General features: G+C 44.8%; 2 protein-coding genes across 8 annotated transcripts in view; one reads left to right on the top strand and one right to left on the bottom strand.

Moving 5' to 3' along the window:
- Positions 1–14,645, top strand: part of tmem260 (transmembrane protein 260) — a 42,009-nt gene extending 27,364 nt beyond the window's left edge. For 3 of the 5 annotated variants that reach the window (XR_008412642.1, XR_008412644.1, XR_008412641.1), the window contains one exon: positions 1,990–14,645. The gene's annotated coding sequence lies outside the window, so the exon portion shown is untranslated. The remainder of the gene's footprint in view (positions 1–1,989) is intronic. The other 2 variants (XR_008412643.1, XR_008412645.1) reach the window with 2 other exon arrangements.
- otx2b (orthodenticle homeobox 2b) lies at positions 13,960–18,606 on the bottom strand. 3 transcript variants are annotated; one of them, XM_053844772.1, is made up of 4 exons: positions 18,378–18,600; positions 16,109–16,352; positions 15,873–16,024; positions 13,960–14,851 (listed from the first exon to the last, which is right to left on the bottom strand). In XM_053844772.1, the coding sequence occupies exons 2-4, from the start codon at positions 16,203–16,205 to the stop codon at positions 14,228–14,230; spliced, it is 873 nt and encodes a 290-aa protein (XP_053700747.1). In that variant the 5' UTR covers positions 16,206–16,352; positions 18,378–18,600; the 3' UTR covers positions 13,960–14,227. The 3 variants fall into 3 exon arrangements, with proteins under 3 accessions (XP_053700747.1, XP_053700746.1, XP_053700745.1); XM_053844771.1 differs by having other exon boundaries at positions 15,873–16,324; positions 18,378–18,606; XM_053844770.1 differs by having other exon boundaries at positions 15,873–16,352; positions 18,378–18,604.
- Between the last annotated feature and the right edge of the window lie 635 nt (positions 18,607–19,241).

Raw genomic sequence — 19,241 nt, 5'->3', positions numbered from 1 at the left:
TGTCTCCAACAATTGCTGAGCACCAGTAGTCAACACACGTGCTCCTCCATCTTTTCCTTCATTTCTGGCGATAAGACGATGCTGATCTCTAAAGCTAGCAGATGCAGTTAGTTTGTCTTGTCCTGTTACGCCCATTCAGTCTGTGTTGGTATCTCCAACGTTTGTCCAGTACGGGGTCTCTGAGTGTATTTATACAGGTGTGTGGTTGAGTCGCCATTGTGTGGTGTTTGTGGTGAGATTATCGGAAGTAGCGGGTTTTGTTTGGTCAGATGTTTGTTCTACTAATGAAGGAACCTCGCAGCAGGGTTCGGAGTTGAAGTTGGACTTTTCATCGCTTGGCTCCATGGTCTTTCATGGAGTGGTCCTGGGAAGGAAACCCTTATCTTGGGTCAAATCGTGATGTAGAAAACAGGTTGTCCTTTGGGTGGTGACTGGTTTATCCAATATGAAGGCTGCCCATTGAATGTTGAGACTCTGCTTTGATTCTTGCCATTGCTCACTTAGACCTCATGCCTAAGCACCTTTTTTTCATTTTTTTTCTCATCGAATGTTGAAGTCGGACTTTCCTTAGGTATATTTTTTTTACATTTGTGACAGTCAAACATTTAATTTCAAATGTTTTCCCATACATATAGCCCCATTCATTCACATGGCTGTCTTCAGCAGCAGGAGCCTTTACAATATCCTGCTCTAATGGCGAACTATTAAAGAGATAAATATTAGCGGCGTTACACACCTAGCAGCAACGTTAGGCAGAACTGAAGCGTGCTGCTTGAAAGGAGCGAATCATTTACTCTTCTTTCCACCTCGGGCCTTCCATTCAGACACGGCGAGTGGAGTGGGGTTGGGGGGGTGTTGCACCCCGAGCGAGTGGAGAGACCCGGCAAATTATGAAAATGTCTCTCTGTGTCCTAAATGGAGGCCGAGCTCTTTAATGTGGCACAAAATTAGAACCTGGGGGAGGAAGTGTGGCCCGCTTGATTGGCGAAACCCCTCCTGGCCCCCTCCGCCCCCCTCTCCAAAGAGATATGATCCAGTAGCTGGTGGCGCTCTCTTCAATTGGAGCAACTGAAGGACCCCAGAGAGAGCCCGGGGGCCTCCATAAAGGTGCCTAATTTGTCAGTTTACTCCTCAATTATTTAAATAGATCTGAGGAGGGAGCACAGAACAGGGCTTTTTCCTGCCGTCGAGCAGAGCGAGACCTTTTCTCCACGCTAGCCATTTTCAATTACGCGCACGCCGCTGTCTTTGATATACAGAAAACGGCGTGGCGGTGAGGGGCTGTATCAAACAAACAAATGTGTGTACACGAGATAACAACGGCAAGTTGGGGATAATATTCTCTGAAGAACTCAAAGTTCTTTCATATTTGCAGATGAGAAGTTTAGGAACATGGACACACATAATATCTGCCATGGCACGTGTGCAAACACACATGTTTGCTTGACTGTCAACTGTTCCTGAGGATGATGGTGAAGAAGCTGGTGCCATCCTGCCTGTTATCTTACTTCATGTCGACAAGTTTTTGTTTCAAACCAGCATCTGTTGGTTAATTGCTAAATGGTTTGGTGGTTTTGGACTCTTTCCCGGGTCTGTCCAAGGTTGACAGACCACCACTCATAAACACATGGACCAGCCATTTAGTATGGTCAAGTAACTGCCGTATGATTTTGGACTTATGGAAGGAACCATTAAAGGTGGAGCTGTAGTGTTTTGTATCCAGGCTTTTAGCTAGGAGGGTGTGTGGGCGTCTGCAAAACATGAAAAAATGGACGCCCGACCTTAGCTTGGCTGCCAGATTATATATGGTATCTGGCGGCCAAGCTACGGTGGAGAATCGACAGTCCATTTTTTCATGTTTTGCAGATGCCCAGATGCCCTCCAAGCTAAAAGCATGTTTGTATCACTGTGGTTTTAGTAGAAACATTAAGAAATAAGGGGTGACCCTGTGTGCTGCTGTTCAAATGTGCCTTCTGGTGCCCTTTCCAGGGTGTCCCCCACCTTTTGCCTGATTGGTTGGGCAGCCCACCTGAATGTGTGGACTTCCATGTCCCAACTGTGACTCATCAGGAAAGGTTCACGAGCCACAGCAAAACTCTCCTCCAGGCTGGATCCTCAGGGGAATCCACCACTTAAGGAAAACTGACCAGAAAACCTTCCAGGATGCACCCGGAACATTGACCCAATCACCTGTCCCAGCAACCCTGGAGTGCTGTTGCTATTACCTTTTAGAAGCCCACATTCGGGAACCAGAAATACAGTCCATGTTGGACCTGCTTGAATGGCTCGTAATTCCAAGTCCCACTCTCCACTCTGCTTGAGTTTCTTGACTGGTGTAACACGGAGATGTTGTGTCGCTGGGAGAGCCTGCGTGGATGCAGTTGGACTGCTGCGATTACAGCGGCCTGCGGGCCTGGCAGCCGTTCGGCCGGGCTGGGATCCCCGCTTCCTCCCCGGGCGAGGAAGATTCTGCCACCTAGCGGATGTCGGGAGGCTCCCGGAGAGCTGCCACTGTCTCTGTGCCTGGGTGCACAAACATGGCAGGATTAAAGCAAAACGAATCTAAACAGACAAATGGAATTAGAGTGATGGGTGTCGGTGGGCTGCTGCGCCGTGATAAACAATGTGATGCCCCGTGTGTGTGTTCCTGCGTCTGGGGGATTATCTGCAGTGAGGTGTGTGTGTGTGTGTGTGTGTGTGTGTGTTTGCCTGTCCGTCTGTGTTTTTGTAATTATATGTTTGTGTTGACTCGGTGTTCCTCGCTTTTCCTCACTCCAACACTTACAGAGTGTTTTTACTGCATAGGAGGTGAGGAGTGTGCAGGAGCCAGCGGGGGGCGGTCATCAACAGTCTGCGGACCCCCTGCTGAGGGGCTCTGAGATTAGGGAGCAGATGGGCACATCAGCAACATCCCAGAGAACCAGAACTTTCAGGACTGGACTTGTGCTGAAACTAGGTGATCATGTCTGCGCATGAAGGAGAAAACAAAGGTATTTGTCTGTTCCTTGCTGGTCAGTAGCAGGCCCCCCACTTTGACCATCTCCAATGTCTGTGTTTGGAGGAGTCGCTGTCGCCCCTCAGTCCCAGACTTCATCAGCGGTGATCCATCAGCTTCTGTATCACAAGTGTGCCGGAGTTTCAACTGGACTGAGATCAGAACGTGGTCGGTGAAACCAGATTTGTGTCGGTCGATGGACAGTCGGGTCAGTCAGCTCCATCAGAGACGAGCCGGCGGCTTGTTTTGATTTGCTGCTCTGAGCCACAGGCTGTGAGTGTGTGTTTGTTTGTTTGTGTGTGTGTGTGTGTGTATGTGAGAGAGGGTGTGAAGGGGACCTTTTCAATTTAAGGATGAAGACTTCAAAATATCTGGTTCATTATGAGTTTGGTTCAGAGTCCTAGTTAAGATGAGCCATTTGTTTTGGATGGTTAGGTTTAGGGTGAGAGGCTGAGGAAAGGGTTATGTCAATGAGAAACCACAATGTCCCCACAGGGATAGCAATCCAAACATACAGTACGTGTGTGAGAGAGAGACAGAGAGAGATTTGGGTCATAAATCCATCTACTTTTCACGTCTTCAGGTTACACGGCTTCATTAACTCGAAACAGACTCATAAACCCAGTGGAGATGAGTCCCCACTTCTCCTCTGTCCTGTGAGGTTGTTGTCTCAGTTATGTTTCTGGTTTGAGATTGTTGAGTTAATTCGTATCTTATGTTGCTGTGTTCAGTCCAAGTGACGTTCTGTCCTCAGATAACCTGAGTACAGCCCCTAGTGTTTTGGTTGGGTCAGGCCTGGGGAGAACAGGGGTCTCAGAGTTGTGGTACGCCTGCTCCTTGACACTGAAGTTTAGTGTTGTTACCTTGGCTTCTAGTCAGCTTCATTTAACCAATGGTGTTGGTCAGGTGGGTTGTCACCTTACCTTATGAGAGAGTTGCGTTCTAGACAGTCTTCAAATGGACCTCGTGGCGTTTCAGCTGGGTGTATCTGGAGCGCGCTAAGCTTTTCTTGACGTGATGCGGCTCAGACTCCTAAGTTTAGTGGGTCCACTGAGGGACAGTGCTGCTGTCTCCACCCTGTTTTATGGAGGAATAAACCTGGAAAAAAAGCAGAACCAGTTCCATGATCAGTGAGAAGGAGAAGAACGGGCACCATTCTTCCTTATGCTACAAACCTGGATCTGGTCTCGGCAGGGGTCCCAGCATGACTCGGGAAATCTTCTAGAATTGCGAGAAAGCAGATTACATGCGACAAGCACACAAACAAATGAAAGATTACAGGCGGCGAACATGTTTCCACGCTAAAGCCTTTTCAGCGCGCCGCACAATGCTTCTCTTTCCTCCAGCTAAATTTGGGTCCTGATGAAGGACTCGCCGGCCGGCCACCTCTGTGGCGAGACCGTGATCCACTGGCCGGTTGTCTCCGCTGGTATTAGTGAAGGAGTTGAAGTGACTTGGGGCTTTAGTTTTGAAGGAGCGAGGGGGAGAAGAAAGAGTGTGTGTTGTTGAGAAGCTGTGTTTATCCAGGATTAGAGACACCAGCATGTTAATAATTGTTTCTCACAGAACTGCAAAGAAGCACTTTCCTGTAATCCCCTAATCAGGCATTACACCTCTGAGCGAAGCCACAACGCAGGCGCGGGTGACGCAGCGCCGCTTCTTTCACTCGCACGCCCACGTCGGCCCAAATCTCCACGCCCACCGCAGCACCTGATCGCTGCCGCTCCCACGCCTGGCCTGACATCAGTGCCGCGTGACATTAGCCGGTCATAATGTTATGGTGGAGTTGTTGGCAGGATTTGGGGAGAGGTTTTCTCAAGAGGTGACTTGTCATTCACAGTTTACACAAGCAAAAACAGTAAGCACTAACAGGCACATATGACTGAAGTAAGAGAAAACACAACACAATGTGATACACACAACAAAAATATATATTCAGTATTTGACACAACTCTGCGAACACAGCACTGAATAGTTAAACTAAACAACACACATCATGACTGATCACTAAACACCCTCTACACACAAAAAACTGAAGCGATCGAAACACTTAACACAACATGAACTCACCACTTAACAATGACTCAGCAGATATTAGTTCACGCAAGCATGAGCTACTCAAAACAATTGATCCTGGTGCATAAGTTTAGAAGCATTGTTAGCACCTCAGTTAGCATAGTCCCCTCATGGATCGGTCTGAGACTCGGAGTAAAGCCTCCTGTTCCACTCAGACCTGCTCAGGCAGGTGGGGCTGCCACCCACTGGGCATTAGTGGAACTACATATTCTGCGTTGTGTTGCTATGGAGACACCAGATGCTTGTTTAGCCGCCATGCTTCCAATTGCAGATTGTTCTTTTGTGTTTTTTGTTGTTGAAGATTTGTTTGCCCCCGACGAGAGTCTGCACCCCCCCACACCTCACAGCGCCTGGTTGGAGTGTGCGACGTGGAGATTAACCTGAGGAATTTAATTAGTGGTCCCTGCCTGGACGTTTCAATCCCAGCCGTGCCGGAGCTGAGCAGGCCCTCGGCTCTGAGGGGGGGTCTGGACACGTGTTTGACAAACAGATTATTGTGTTGGAGTGAGGCGACGGAGAGATGCAGATGGAGGCGACTGTTGATCTGGAAACTTTGCCTTCTCTCTGAGCTTGTGTCGTTTGGGACTCAGGTTTCCTCCCGCGGTTTGAAAATATACTGGCTAATAACCGACTTTAAGATGGACTGGACTCATGTCCAGCGTGTCCCCTGCCTCTTGCCCTGACTAGCCGAAACCTTGTTGAAGGAACAGACAGTTTCACGTCATCTCAGTTGCGAATCCAAACTAAATCATGAATCGGGGTTTTGAATGTGTTTTCTATTCTCACATCTGAGCGCTGTGGCTGCGAGGTGGTTGGGGGTCGTGTGTGATAATCGGGATCCAATCTGAAGCTTCGCTGTTACATTGTAATCCTGATGCTAAACTCCCATTAACCCATCTGGGACCTGACAACAGACCCCCCCCGCTCGCCTCCACATGCCCCACAAACACACTGTATGCTGCAGCATGGAGGGAGGAGGGGAGGAGGAGGGTTCATGTCCAGCAAATTAAAAAATCTGCCGCAGGAATGTGGCCAAGTCCCCTGAGGAGCCAGCAGCACCCGTCCGCTGACCCTGGTGGCCACTGGTGAGTCCTGTGTTTGTATTCCGCGCACACCCCGCGCTCTGGGGAGCGCCGCGGCCGCCTCCTGTGGGACTGCTGATAATGTAAGTCAAACATCATGTCGGCGCTTGTTTGACACCCGTTTAAAGCTTTTCAATCACACGTGTTTGCTACAGTTCATCGCCTCGCCAGCGCCAGACCCCCGTCCACACACCCAATCAATGTTTTGTTTGACAGCGATTCTCGAGTCAAAACAAGAGTCCGGCTCATGAGTCCTATTTGATGATGTCGTCTGTGAGGCTGTGCCTCACTACTGTGGCGTGTAATAAACACAAATAGATTGTTAACAACTTGAAAACTGGCACTTGTGAATGTTTACGCTAACATATGTTTTGCTAGCAGTCCCCGCTAGCATGTTGAGCATGTTGCTGTTATAGAGCCGCAAGGTTAAAACTCCCTAAAATCCTTCCTATTCTCATTTGTTTACACTTCAACTACGCTAAAAAGTCAACATGAACTGAATGCGATGCAGGATAATGACAAACGAAACAATGTCACAATGCTAGCAATTTAACACAAATGTTCGTCTCATAATTATGCTAAAACAAAAGTAAAAGATAAGCGTTGATACAGTTAAAAAAAATTGAATAATAGAACACTTAATATAATAGCAAACACGGTCATGGACTCAAGATGCAGCAGATGTTGTTTAAACTGTGCGTTAAAAAGTCTATCTAAATATGACACAGATACATGCTAATGTGCTCCACACACACACACACACTTCCAACTGCTCTTTGTTCGGCGATTTGTTGATTCCATTTTTATGCAAAGCAAAACAAACGGCATGTTTGTGAGTCGAAACTGGGCCAAACAAGCGCAACAAACAAAAGGGGGAGTCGTGGGTCAGCAGCCGAGTCCTGACAGGGAACCTCTGTCACTGTGATGTCACATTCTCAAGGGTAAACAACAACAACACACTGAAAAACAGGTGTCTCCATCGAGCTCTGGTGTGACCAGGTGACTTGGTGGACCTGGTGAGAGTGGCAGACTTGAGTCTTTCCTGAACAGCCCAGAGTGGAGCCCTTCAATTGACTTGATGATTCTGTTGAGACTGAACACTTGAACCTGGTCAGACCAGACGACATGGCGGCAGTGAGTAGGAGACTTGAGCCTTCTACAGAGACCAGAGAACTTCTACCAAGATGTGAAGTCACCAGAGGGCATTGAGGAGAAGACTAGCCAGTTAACTGATGGGCCTCCACTCGACTCCCTCTCCTCTCTGTGCTGCTTCATTTTCTCGCTGACCCGAGGTCAAGATCCTCTCCACTCTGCTGGCTCGACTTGATCCGACCTCTTTGACCCGCCCCCACCCCCGAGTGTTGCTCTTCGCACGGCCGGTCCTAGCGGGTCCGATGCTAATCGTTACTCCTTAGAACTAATCAAAGGTATTGATTCGGGAGTCGCAGGAAAGGAGCAGCGATCCGGATCAAAGTCGCCACAGCAGACTGAGGAGTCCTTAGCACGTCTGGGAGGTCAGATGGGGACCAGGATGCAGGTCAGGACTGACGCCTGCAGAGTTGTTTACTCGTCATGTCTCCAATAGCTGCTGCTTCGACTCCTGTCCATGTCTCTAGTCGAGGTCATTGGAGCAGACACGATTCCATCAATCCAAAACAAAAGAGAAGACTTGAGACTTGGAGTGAGACGGGTGACTTTAACTGGACCAAGGTTCTTAACCGAGTCTCGAGTCTTTTATTTGAGGATGACCTTTCAGTGAGACTGTTTTTTTTAGGCTTGACTTGAAGAAGACTCTGTGACTGGAATACTTGGGTTTCAGTGTAGAAAACTTCAGTTGGACTTGGGGACTTCAGTGCAACGTCACTCTCGACCCTCCAAAGAAGGGAATGAACGCATGTTGGCAGTGAATAATGAAGAGCCCTGGCAGCAGGACTTGACCCGGTATCACCCGCGAGACCTCGTTTGGTCATAATAGATGCAATTGTTCCTAGGTGCCCCCCTCCCCTCCTCCCCTACACATCATATTCTTTGTCTGGACCCTGGTCTGGCATGACATCTCAGGTTATAGACACCAGATGCCCCCTGACGCTCGGGCACGTGAGTGCTGGGCCACTGCTGCCAGCCCCAGTGGCAGCATCCTAAATACCCCTTTTGTTTTGGAGTGGGAACGAGTGGGTCGGGCGGCTGCTGTGGCACGAGCAACGCCGCCTGGTCCGTCACCCAAACAGGTGGATTGAAGCGAAGGTTGTTGTGGAGGGGTTGGAGAGGGGGAGGGGCTGCATCTGTCTCCCCCACATGCAACGACTCCCCGGGTCAGCCTCGCCTCCATATGCTCGGAGAAGAAAGGGGAGGTGCGTGGCCGGACCCAGACTGACAGGTGGAGGGAGGGAGGGAGGGGGGAGCAGATTAGGAGGTAGCATTGATCGGATGGTGTAGGAAATTAGCTGTATGAGCCGACTGGAAGAAACCACTCCGGCTTTAATTGGGTCTGGTTAGGTCTTTGACCCGTTTGTGGGAGCGGGGTTTTGTCCCGACCTAACAAGTGTAACGACTCCTGACCCGCCTGAGCATCACGTTTCTAACCGCTCTGTTGTGTCGCTGCGCCGGACAGGAAGTGACACGCTTGCTTATATCAAAGTCTCACCTCATTCCAGATTATCTGACGTGACGCCTCCATAATCTGGATTAAAATCACTAACCAGTTTTGTGGAATATCGTAGCTACGGTTGTGGCTAAAATATGATGTTTGTTTTTTGTTCAGCCCTCAAGGTTTGAGTCTAGATCCTGATAACTTGGTCCTGACGCTGACGTTTCTTCATCCTGGAGTTCACTGTTGACCTCTAATCCAAACCTGTATCTTCATCCAAAATTCATAATTTAAGAGTGTATCTTCCTCCTCACGTTTGTTCTTGATACTTGGGTGTGTGCCGTGTGGGTGTAGCAGAACCTGATCTCCATCCTTCCATTTTCTGCCTCGTAGCAAAGGCAAGGTCGTGGGGGCAGCAACTGAAGTAAAAGGCTCAGACTTTTGTTCCACTTCATCAGAGAGCATGTCCCGGGTCAGCCCCGGGGCCTCCTCCCAGTTGAAGTCACCTCAACTGGCTCCTCTTACAGGTCAGTGGCGTCCAGACCAGCTCCCCAAAACTTAATCCCATAATCTTAATCCAGGAATATATGTTTAGAGTGATGAATAGTGAACTTCATCCTGAGATTGTTTGGCTCCAGCTAGATCCTCAAATGTGTATCTTGAGTCTTCGTCTAAATCTACACACTTAATCCTTAAATATATAGTCTGATGCTTGCAATAAAATCCAGGCCTTCAATATCCACGTCAATGTTCCCTCAAATGTGGACTCTATTTTAAGGTGAATCATTTCACCATTGGGTGGAGAATTTGAAACTTGTCTTAACCATCCTGGACCTCTTCACTTCTTCTGCTGCCCCCACGACTCAATCTAGGATATGAGAGTGAAAATGCATAGTTGCACATACGTGTTTGTGCAACGATTAAATCCCGCCACCTCTTAAAATGTATAATCTAAGTCTAAGTAATCTACTCATTTCAAGATGGAGACGGTATTTGAGAAGCCTCTTCATTCGCTAAATCGAATTTCTATACGCACAGTTGGAGACAAACATTGGACGATTAAGTCTCAAGTCTTGTGAACTGAGTGTTGATTTAATATTTCAGGGGAAAACTTTTATAGTTTATTTCATCAAACAAAACTTAAATAATGAGCAAATAAAAAAAGTCAAAAAATAATGCAGGATATGATAGATACTGAGGGGGCAACTAAAATAAAAGTAGTAATTGAACAAAAAAAAATCTTCCATTAAACAAAATATTTGATCACAGAATTGTTAAGAATAATAAATAAATAAAATATCAAAAGCTATTTGATATTGTAACTATAATCATGCAAATTAAATATGATCAATTTGGACGTGCTTGTATAACTTTAATACATAAGTACTTTAAATAACAACCTTAGAAAATCTATCACTCAAAATGTTGAGAAAAAATTGTCTAAAAAACAGTCTTTGGTCTGGATCAACACACTGAGTGCTAATGTGGTCACAACATATGCTGAGACATAATCTTCTTATTTTTATAGCAGCGGCTCTTAAACTGGAGTCTGTCGCGGACAGTGGTCCTCGTCCGGGCCCCTCCCCCTCCTGCCGAAGTGGCTAATGAAGTGACGAGCTCGGCGAAAGCTTCGGTCAACATCCCGATTGTTCCGGTGAGTTGGAGGACTTGAAGGAGGCCCGGGTCAGGGTCCGAACTGGACTTGAGGAATGACCTCCCGACCCCACCTCTCTTGATGTCTGTGGATCTGGTTAAGTCGGCGGAAAAATGAAACCTTGTTTTCCTGATCTGGATGTTAAATCTGTTGAAGCATCTAAATCTGTTTTCATGTCCGTCCAGATGACACCTCCCCCTCGCTCCCATGAGATTATCAAAGTCATGAAACTTAAATAATGTGTTAAAATGTCGACCAAGCCTGGATTAGCTGGGATTGGGGGGGGTTAATGTTGCTGGATTAGCTTTCATTTATTCATTTGTGACGCTGCGCTGAAACCTTGTGGACCAGGACTCCAAACCCTGAATCTCAACCTGCCCGTGTGCCCGCGAGATTATCGGCGTGCTGGTGGGCCGCTAACATGGGCATGTGCAAAGTCGCTAGCTAGTTAGCTGTATCTGGATTATAGCGCACAAAAAAGATTTATAGGTGAAATCCCAGACTATTTTTCTAATGTGAAGTGAGCAGGATTTTTTTGTCTTAATTCAGAACTTCTGGTCTTAAATTTGAAGTATATAAATACTTAATTATCATACTAAATAGAAGTATACAAGTACAAAGTTTCTTTTTGGCATTGGCGTTTGGAATTTAATACGCTGAAATTGAGAGAAATGTCAGCTAAAAACGTGACGTGACCATCCCACCGCTGACACCTGTGCGAGTCCAACGTGACCCCGAGTCTGAACTCACTGACCTCTGCTCGTCGGCCATTGTTGTCGTAGTTTAATGTGATAGCTCATCATCGCCTGCAGTTTTGTAACCAAGCTGGATTTATTTCGTTCCGAACGACTACACAGCGTTTTAATGACTCACTCTCTCTCTCACACACACACACACACACACACACACAGACACACACCTCTCCTTCTCCTCGGCTGGAATGTTTCAAGTGACGTCGCTAATTAGTTTTCTTCTTCAGACGAGACGCCGTGAGAGATTGTTAGTGAAGTCAAGGACGCTAATGAACGTCAGACTTTTAACAATTCCCCTGTGACCACTTCACACACACACACGCACACACACGCTCTCCTGCAGGCGTTCGCACACTTGTCTGCCTCTCACTGGTGCAACATTGTTACCATTGCAGGTTCATCTCTCCCAGTTTGGGTTTCATCAACCACAACTTTAAAAAAATATGTTTTTGGTGATGATGTCAAAATTGCAGTCGTGGTAGTTGCAACTATGGCTATGACCGCTATGTTCCAGGGTTTCGTTTAAGTTTGTGTTGAAACTTTTTTTGCCACAAAAGTGACCTCAGAAAATGTATCTTATGAGAAAGGTTGTCTTCTTATAACTTTGTTTTTTTTGTTCCAGGCATGCTCATTGGTGAGTCTGAAGTCTGGGCATAAATGTTGGGACTGTCAGGTCTGAGCATGAATTTATTCTGAACAAGGGAGTAGCTACGTACGTCGTACGTTGAAACTTGTAACCAAGTCTCACACTGGATCTAACAAGAACAAATGCAAATGTAACAAGTGTGTATCTCACAACACTTTTGGCTAGCTGACACGACCGTTAGCTTGCGTTGTAGTCAGTTGTTGTACATTGCGTAACTGGGTTGCTTTAATTCTGTAAAAAAAAACCTATTTGGTTTCACACTGTATAGACAAGCTCATAGCTGTCAGTTTCTAGGGCTTTTTTCCACTTTGGAAATAACCAAACTGATATGACCCACACGCTAGTCAGAAAAAACGAAAACAAAAGCATTGACAACGTCAGTGCTTGTTCCGCTCGTATCGTACGAATTTTCAGTCTTTGGTCAAGGTGATGCTAAAGGTGAAAACTGCGATAGCATTGCAAGAAAACATTGTTTTCGTATTTCGTCATGTTTTATGCTCATCTCAGCAGAACGCCAGCGCGGAACAACGTAATGGACGTGGCTGGAAAGTAGCCGGTCAGAGGAAGGCAAGTTCACCATTTCAATTTGAAGACACTTAGCATAGTGTGAAGCTAATGTGCCTTCAACGCTTCTTTACTTCTGTTTCTCTGAGCTCATTTGTCGGTAGCACCCTGACACAAACAAATTGGGAGACAGTTGTCGACAAGCAAGTGTTTGTTCGTGTGTGGATGCTAGATTGAACTAAAGGGAAGGCATCGTAACAACACAAGTATAGTTTCATAGGCATAAGTTTTTGCTTCTTCACTTTGATGTTAGCATGTGTTGACGATCGCTACGATTGTAGCAATGTCCGTTTTCCGTTAGCCGGTATCTGGCATTAGTGCTAGCTTGTCAGCTAGTCAGTTTTTGTCGTACATTAAATTGTTAGCTGTAAATGAAAGTTGCTCCGAATGATATACCGGCATCATTTTTCTGCAGTTCGGGATCAGTGGGAGGTTTTGGTGAATGCTTCACGACTTGCCTTTGTCTTAACTATTCTGTCAACATGAACGTCACTTCGGAACATTGTTGGCCAAATTCCTCAATTCGTAATCAGTGCGTACACAAGCTCTCCTGTTTCGTTGTTGTTAAGCGCTGTATTTTACAATTTTATCGGAAACCTACGATCTATATCATCGTTGCCAACAAGGTAGTTTCGGTTAACACGACGGTACAAAAATTGTGCATAACTATCAACACTTTGTTCGAACAGTTTTCATTTCATATTTTTGTATGAAAACATGAATGTTACTTCAAGCAAGAATATTGCCTTGACGTTACTCAATATTTGTCGGAAAGGTGAAGTTGAAATCATCAACTTCAAAAAACAAGTCATTCAATCGGTTTTGTTTTGTTTTTTTTTTGTTTTTTTTTATCAGCGTTGCAGGTATCTCACAAATAGACATTATAGGAATCTGTTCAGATACTTTATTAGATTTTCCTCGAGTTGAACGTTGTTCAGATCAAACGAGAAAGTCTGGATTAGATTAGATTATTTGTCCCGCAGTGGGGAAGTTCAACTAAATGTGCAACGCTGGTCTTATTTTACCTGCATCAGAGTGAATCGTGAGGTGTTTTTGGTGACTATGGCCTCCTGGGCATGAGTCTCTGGCAAATCAAAGTTGTGGATGAACTTTATCGGAATGTGTTTTCGCCGCTTCGACCTTCTTTCGATTAAAAAAGTCTGTTGTCTCAAACGACTCATTGGAAGCTTGTTGTGAAAAACGTGAAAGTCCTAATGTCGATCCGAGGCCGGCGGTTTTGACTCATGCGTCAAGGGACAGAATGATTTGAACGGTGCGCCAAGAGTTTCCAAACAAACCTGAAGTCGTAATGCTGAGCAAAGAGAAACTAGCAAGATCACTGACAAAGCAAAGTTGTGAACGGAATTTGTTTTAGCCCTTCAAACGTTCTTTAAGCAGAAGTTTGGTCTCACTCGTAGAGCGGAAAAGTCAAAGTCAAGTTTTCCCCTCCATTTTTCAATTTGTCGTATGATGGTTGTAAGTAATTTAAAACTAAACGAACGAGTGAAAATGTAGATTTTTTTGTTGTTGTTGCTGCCTCGGGCCACGAGCGTCACACCGGCACCAGAAAAGCTCCACTTTGCGGACGTGTTTGAAGACTGTCAACATGAATAAAGGGACCTTTATTTTAAAGTGTTACCCAAAAAGAAAACACACCATCGATAGACACACACTGATTGTCTCTTAGAAACTACATATTGATTCTTTATAAACACTTTGTCTTAAATAAAGTAGTGCATCCGTCCTCCCTCGAGCGGAACCAGAGTCCGGGAGCTCGACAGGTGAGTCCACGCTACAATAAATTAAACCTCCTCTTTTTTTATTGTTTCAAAAGGAGCAGAAAACTGAGGTCCGTGTCCGCGTCTGTCTCTTCACAGCACTTGGAATTTCCACGAGGAAGTTTGATCCTTATAATCCAAACAATCCGCGTTAAAGTTGAGCTTCCAGGAGGCCGCCTGCTCCTTGTAATCCAAGCAGTCCGCCGCCGAGTTGAAGCCCAGGCCGGCGGTGCCGTAGCCCTGCGTGGAGAGCGACGCCGGGTTCTGGTTCAGGTGGCCCGTCACCGCGTTCGTGCTCATCGGACTCAGCGTCGAGCCGGGCCCGGACAGCTGGTGGTGCATGGGGGTCAGGTAGGAGCCGCAGTCCATGCCGCTGAAGTAGGAGGTGGAGCCCGCGTAGCTCTGGCTGTAGCCGGAGGCCTGCGTGTAGGTCATCGGGTAGGAGCGCTGCATGCAGGACGAGGAGGTGGACAGCGGGTCCGACAGCGGGGAGATGGAGGCCGGACTCCAGATGGACACTGGCGCGGTGCTGGTGGAGATGGCGGGGACGCTGGTGGTGCTGGTGGGGGGCGTGAACTGGCCGCTGGCGCCGCTCTCCGAGCTCACCTCCCGGGCCGGGGAGCTCTTCTTCTTAGCGGGCCGAACCTTGTTCTGACCCCCGTTCTGCTGCTGCTGCTGCTGCTGGCGACACTTGGCCCGGCGGTTCTTGAACCACACCTGCGGGAATCGAACCTAGTATGAGTCTCCTTCCTCCAAATCACAGCAGCCTGTCAAACTAAACCCAACGATTCCATCGGATTTTTTCGACAGAAAATTACTCCTGAATCGTTAAATAAAATACGAAATCGCCCTTAAGACATGATCACATTTATTATTATCTAAGTTTTCTTCGTTCATAAGCCACTGACATTACAAACAAAATAAAAAGAACAGACGTCCACCTTAATAAAGTCAAATAGATCAGTCTTTTTTTCGATTTAATGAATTCCCATTTATTATCTTGACATTATCACATTATGACTTAAGTCTCTATTAAACCGTCAAAAACATTTTTGTTTTAATTTTGAATATACACTCAAACTTTATAAATACTAAAATAATGAAGAATCATTTTTTAATTATTATTAAAAATATATAATCGATTCTCTTATTATTCGTCATCATTTTAAGTCTGTGTTTTATTAAATGTTCCTATAAATTAAGGCTCGTCGATGGTTTATTTTCTTTAAAATATCAGATGCTTAGAAAAGTTTCCTTCAAAGTCACTTTGTTTTGATTCACTTAGACATAAAAACAAATGGTGTTCTACCTGTTTCAATGCCAAATGAGCGAGTTTGTTGTCGAGTGATGCCAATATTTTGAAGTCAAAATCAAAGCCGAAGGTATTTTTAGACGTTTTTTTTCTCTCGTGTTTTTCCCCTTTTTGTTTAATGTTTAATCTTCGGAATGTCATCTGAACATCATAAGTGACATTTCATTGATTTTACATTATCGATCATTTGTTTACTTAAGCTCAAGAAACGAAAGCGTGACAAGACACGTGACGTCACCTGCGCGCCTAATCGCGTGAAACAAATCGGATCAAGATTTCACATTTGGGTCAGAGCAAGTTTCTTTAATCGACAGAAATGATATTTACAAGTTGAATATTTCCCGCGCTAGTAAATCCGTGTTGCTCATGAGCACTCGGGCAGTTGAACCGTCTTCTGTCTAATTTCTGACTCGTGACTTGACTCACCTGGACTCTGGACTCCGGCAGGTTGATCTTGAGCGCCACCTCCTCGCGCATGAAAATGTCCGGGTAGCGCGTTTTGGCGAAGAGCGCCTCCAGCACGTCGAGCTGCGCGCGCGTGAAGGTCGTGCGCTCCCGCCGCTGTTTCCGCGGCGTCGCTGAGGACACAAAACACCAGGTGAACAACCGAGCGCGCCTCCCGGTGAGGCGGCGCGGGGCGCGCGCGCCTTCACGTGACCCACCTGGGTAGCCCACGGAGGGGTGCAGCAGGTCCATGCCGGAAGTGGTGAGGCTGAGGCCGTTGACGGTGTAAGGTGGTTGCTTTAGATACGACATCATGCTAATGTTGGTCTGGGGGCTGAAGTTGGAGAAAATCTTGACAAGTGGCGGAGACCCGGATGTGGACTCGGACGCTGCTTCCTCTCGGTCCACTGCGTGGTTCTGCTCACACCGGGGTCCTGGTCCAGAACGAGAGCCGTTTAGAGTCTGTCAAGATGCAACTGAATATTATTACGTGTTTCTCTTGAAATCATTAGGTGATTTATGAAACTTCAGAATCACAGTTTTATGTTTCATTTTAAATGTCACGAAAAACGGACTTAAACGTGTGATATTGAGCAACTGCGGGCATTAAGAAGGAAAAAAACCGTCTTATGTATCTAAAATAAATAAAATCACAAAGTCTGTAATTCAATCTTTTTAAAATGAAGTGATTTTATTTTCTACTAAATCGGTAAATAGTTTAAATTTTGAAATTATCGATTGATGGTCAACTTGTATGCATGAAGTCTGATAAGACTATTTTCTTGCGCAAATGTGCGCCTGATTATCAGATTAAAAATATTTAGGAAAAGGATAAAAATGAGATTAATACCAATATAGAATAGCTGATTAATTTTTTGTGAACTTAGTTTTAAAAAAATATTGTTTTTCTATTGAACTATCAGCACCTACGTATTAAGTTTAAGTGAATAATCTCTGATGCTATTTCATTATACAACTGAATACTCTCATCAAAGTTACTGAAATATATGACGACTGATAAATCGCCTGACGGAAAGTGGATTAAAAGCTAAAAATCGCTTATAATCCTAAATATTTATTTTTTTTAATATATTATTTAAATTCACTTCATTTAAAAAAAATCGACAGAAATAGAACGAAGGAGAATAATTCAGCATTCGTTCCGTCAGGATGTGTTTGGAGGCCTCCATGTCGCTCAGAAGTTACTGACTTGTTTTGGTCAACACGACAGAAAGAAAGAGTCTTTTTCTTTTCTTCTCTTTTCTCATAACGGTTTTAACCCTGAACTTCAATCTGTCGTGTCAGCAGCCGCTCAATAACAATTAGCTCACGTGAGCGACAGTTACGGTTCAGCATCACACGTCAGACGTTGAAGCTGTTATTAAAACAGTCGCTGAAGTGGAAGCCAGATCGATATATAATTAATAAACTTTAACTGACGCGAATGTTGGCGTGCACTTGAACGCACCACCTCCTGCTCCTCCACCGACATCTTCTCATTATTTCTTAAACCAGAAGTGACGTTTGGCGTTTTTATTCCATGAATTATTAATCTGACCGGAGGCCCGCACTTAATCCCGGTTTTGTCTAATCTGGATGTGAATCAACAAACAAACGACGTTTATTCGTAAATAAATAAACACATTATTTTATCCGCGCCGTCTGTTCATTAATAATAAAAAAATGTCCCAGTAATGACGTTAACAATTTATATTTTCATCACTAAGACGTGATTTTGTTTTTATATTTGATCAATGAATTTATATTTAAAAATCAGTATCAATTATTTACAATGACTTTATTTTATAAATTACCGAAGAGGAACAATTGAAACGCCAGTATACATTTAGTTTTATTTAAACATTTGCCGAACTCACAAAAATGAAACGTCTTAAAAGTATTAATGTAATTAAGGAGGTTGTGCGTAATATCAACAATTAAATATGTTATTGTGACGTAATTTTTAGTACACTGCATTTTCTCTTAATCCAAATGAAAGAGACATACTCTACGACCTCTGTTCCTTATTAAAACTGCCTTTATCTCTACAAAATTCTAAAATTGCCACTTGAAAATTAAAAAAGTTCCTAAACAAAAACTTAGATTTAAGTTAAAAAAGAACTTAAATGGTCGATATTGATTTTATTAAAACACGTGAATCCTTACATTATATTTAAAATTTACTGTCATATTTCATTTTACAAAGCATTTGTTAGCGATGCCACGCAATTATCTACATTATTTAAATAATTCTGACGCCATTACCGTATATTGATATGTAGCTCAAATAAAACGTGTTCTAGTCCATGATTTAAACTATATTTTGGCGTCAGAAAGCGCGATAAAACGAGCGAATCATTGAACTTTTCAATGAACTAAGATATTTTAAAGTTTGATTCCGTTCCGTCCTTTCTTGTTTCATCGCCTCTAGATTGCATTTTCCCTTTCGTTTTTCTTTCCTCATCCGTCGAGTATTTTTCAACTCACCGTGCGCGTGAGTGGCGGGAAGTGCGCGTCCTCCAGTGCAAATTGAGAAATTCAGCTTGTGGAATAATCGACGTCCGCAGGAGCCTCGCCAGTAAACAACCAAACACGAGCGACGAGCTGATGAAGAGGAGGAGGAGGAGGAAGCTGCGCGGATTTTCTCACAGTGTTTGCGAGCCTAGTTGCAGTTGGGTTTTGTAGCGAGTGTCAGCCAATCCCGGGCCGAGCCGGGCTCACATGGACCTGCACTTTTTCACTCTTCTGGGAAACAAATGTGACGACGGGCTTTTTTCCTCGCTGCCACCGAGTTTTCAACCAATCGGAGGGCGAGCAGGGGGCGGGGCGCAGGGGAGTGGGGGGTGAGCTATAAGTACTGCTTCTTCTAGTACTACTACCACCCAAACTATTAGCACAAGTATTACTAAGTAAACACTTAAAATCCTACTACAAAATAAAAAATGACCACTGCAACGTCTGATGTTGTACTAGCTATTGATATACTACTTATTGCTGCTCCTTCTAAAACAAAATTTACATTTAACACATTAATATCTATAGGTTACTAGTCTACCATCAGGTGTAATAATACTAGCCCTACCTTATTAACAGCATTATAATATATTAACATGGTCATCCCTGATAATAACTTCAATTGTTACTAAATTATTAGAACCATTTCTACCACTATTAAGTACTTTCCTGCTGTTGCTACTCTACCTGGCACTAGTACTGCAGGATTACAGTGAAACACTATCAAATATAATCCCATCACATGCCACAAATGACATTTACTACAGAGAAATACTTGTTTCCCACTCTCCAGAACTTTATCAGTCTGTAGTATGTCTCTCTAGTTTGTGGCCATAA

The sequence above is a fragment of the Synchiropus splendidus genome, chromosome 16, assembly GCF_027744825.2.
Source record: "Synchiropus splendidus isolate RoL2022-P1 chromosome 16, RoL_Sspl_1.0, whole genome shotgun sequence".
Classification (NCBI taxonomy): Eukaryota; Metazoa; Chordata; class Actinopteri; order Syngnathiformes; family Callionymidae; genus Synchiropus; species Synchiropus splendidus.
Note: the sequence above shows the minus strand (reverse complement) of the source record. Positions and strands in the feature narration are given on the sequence as shown.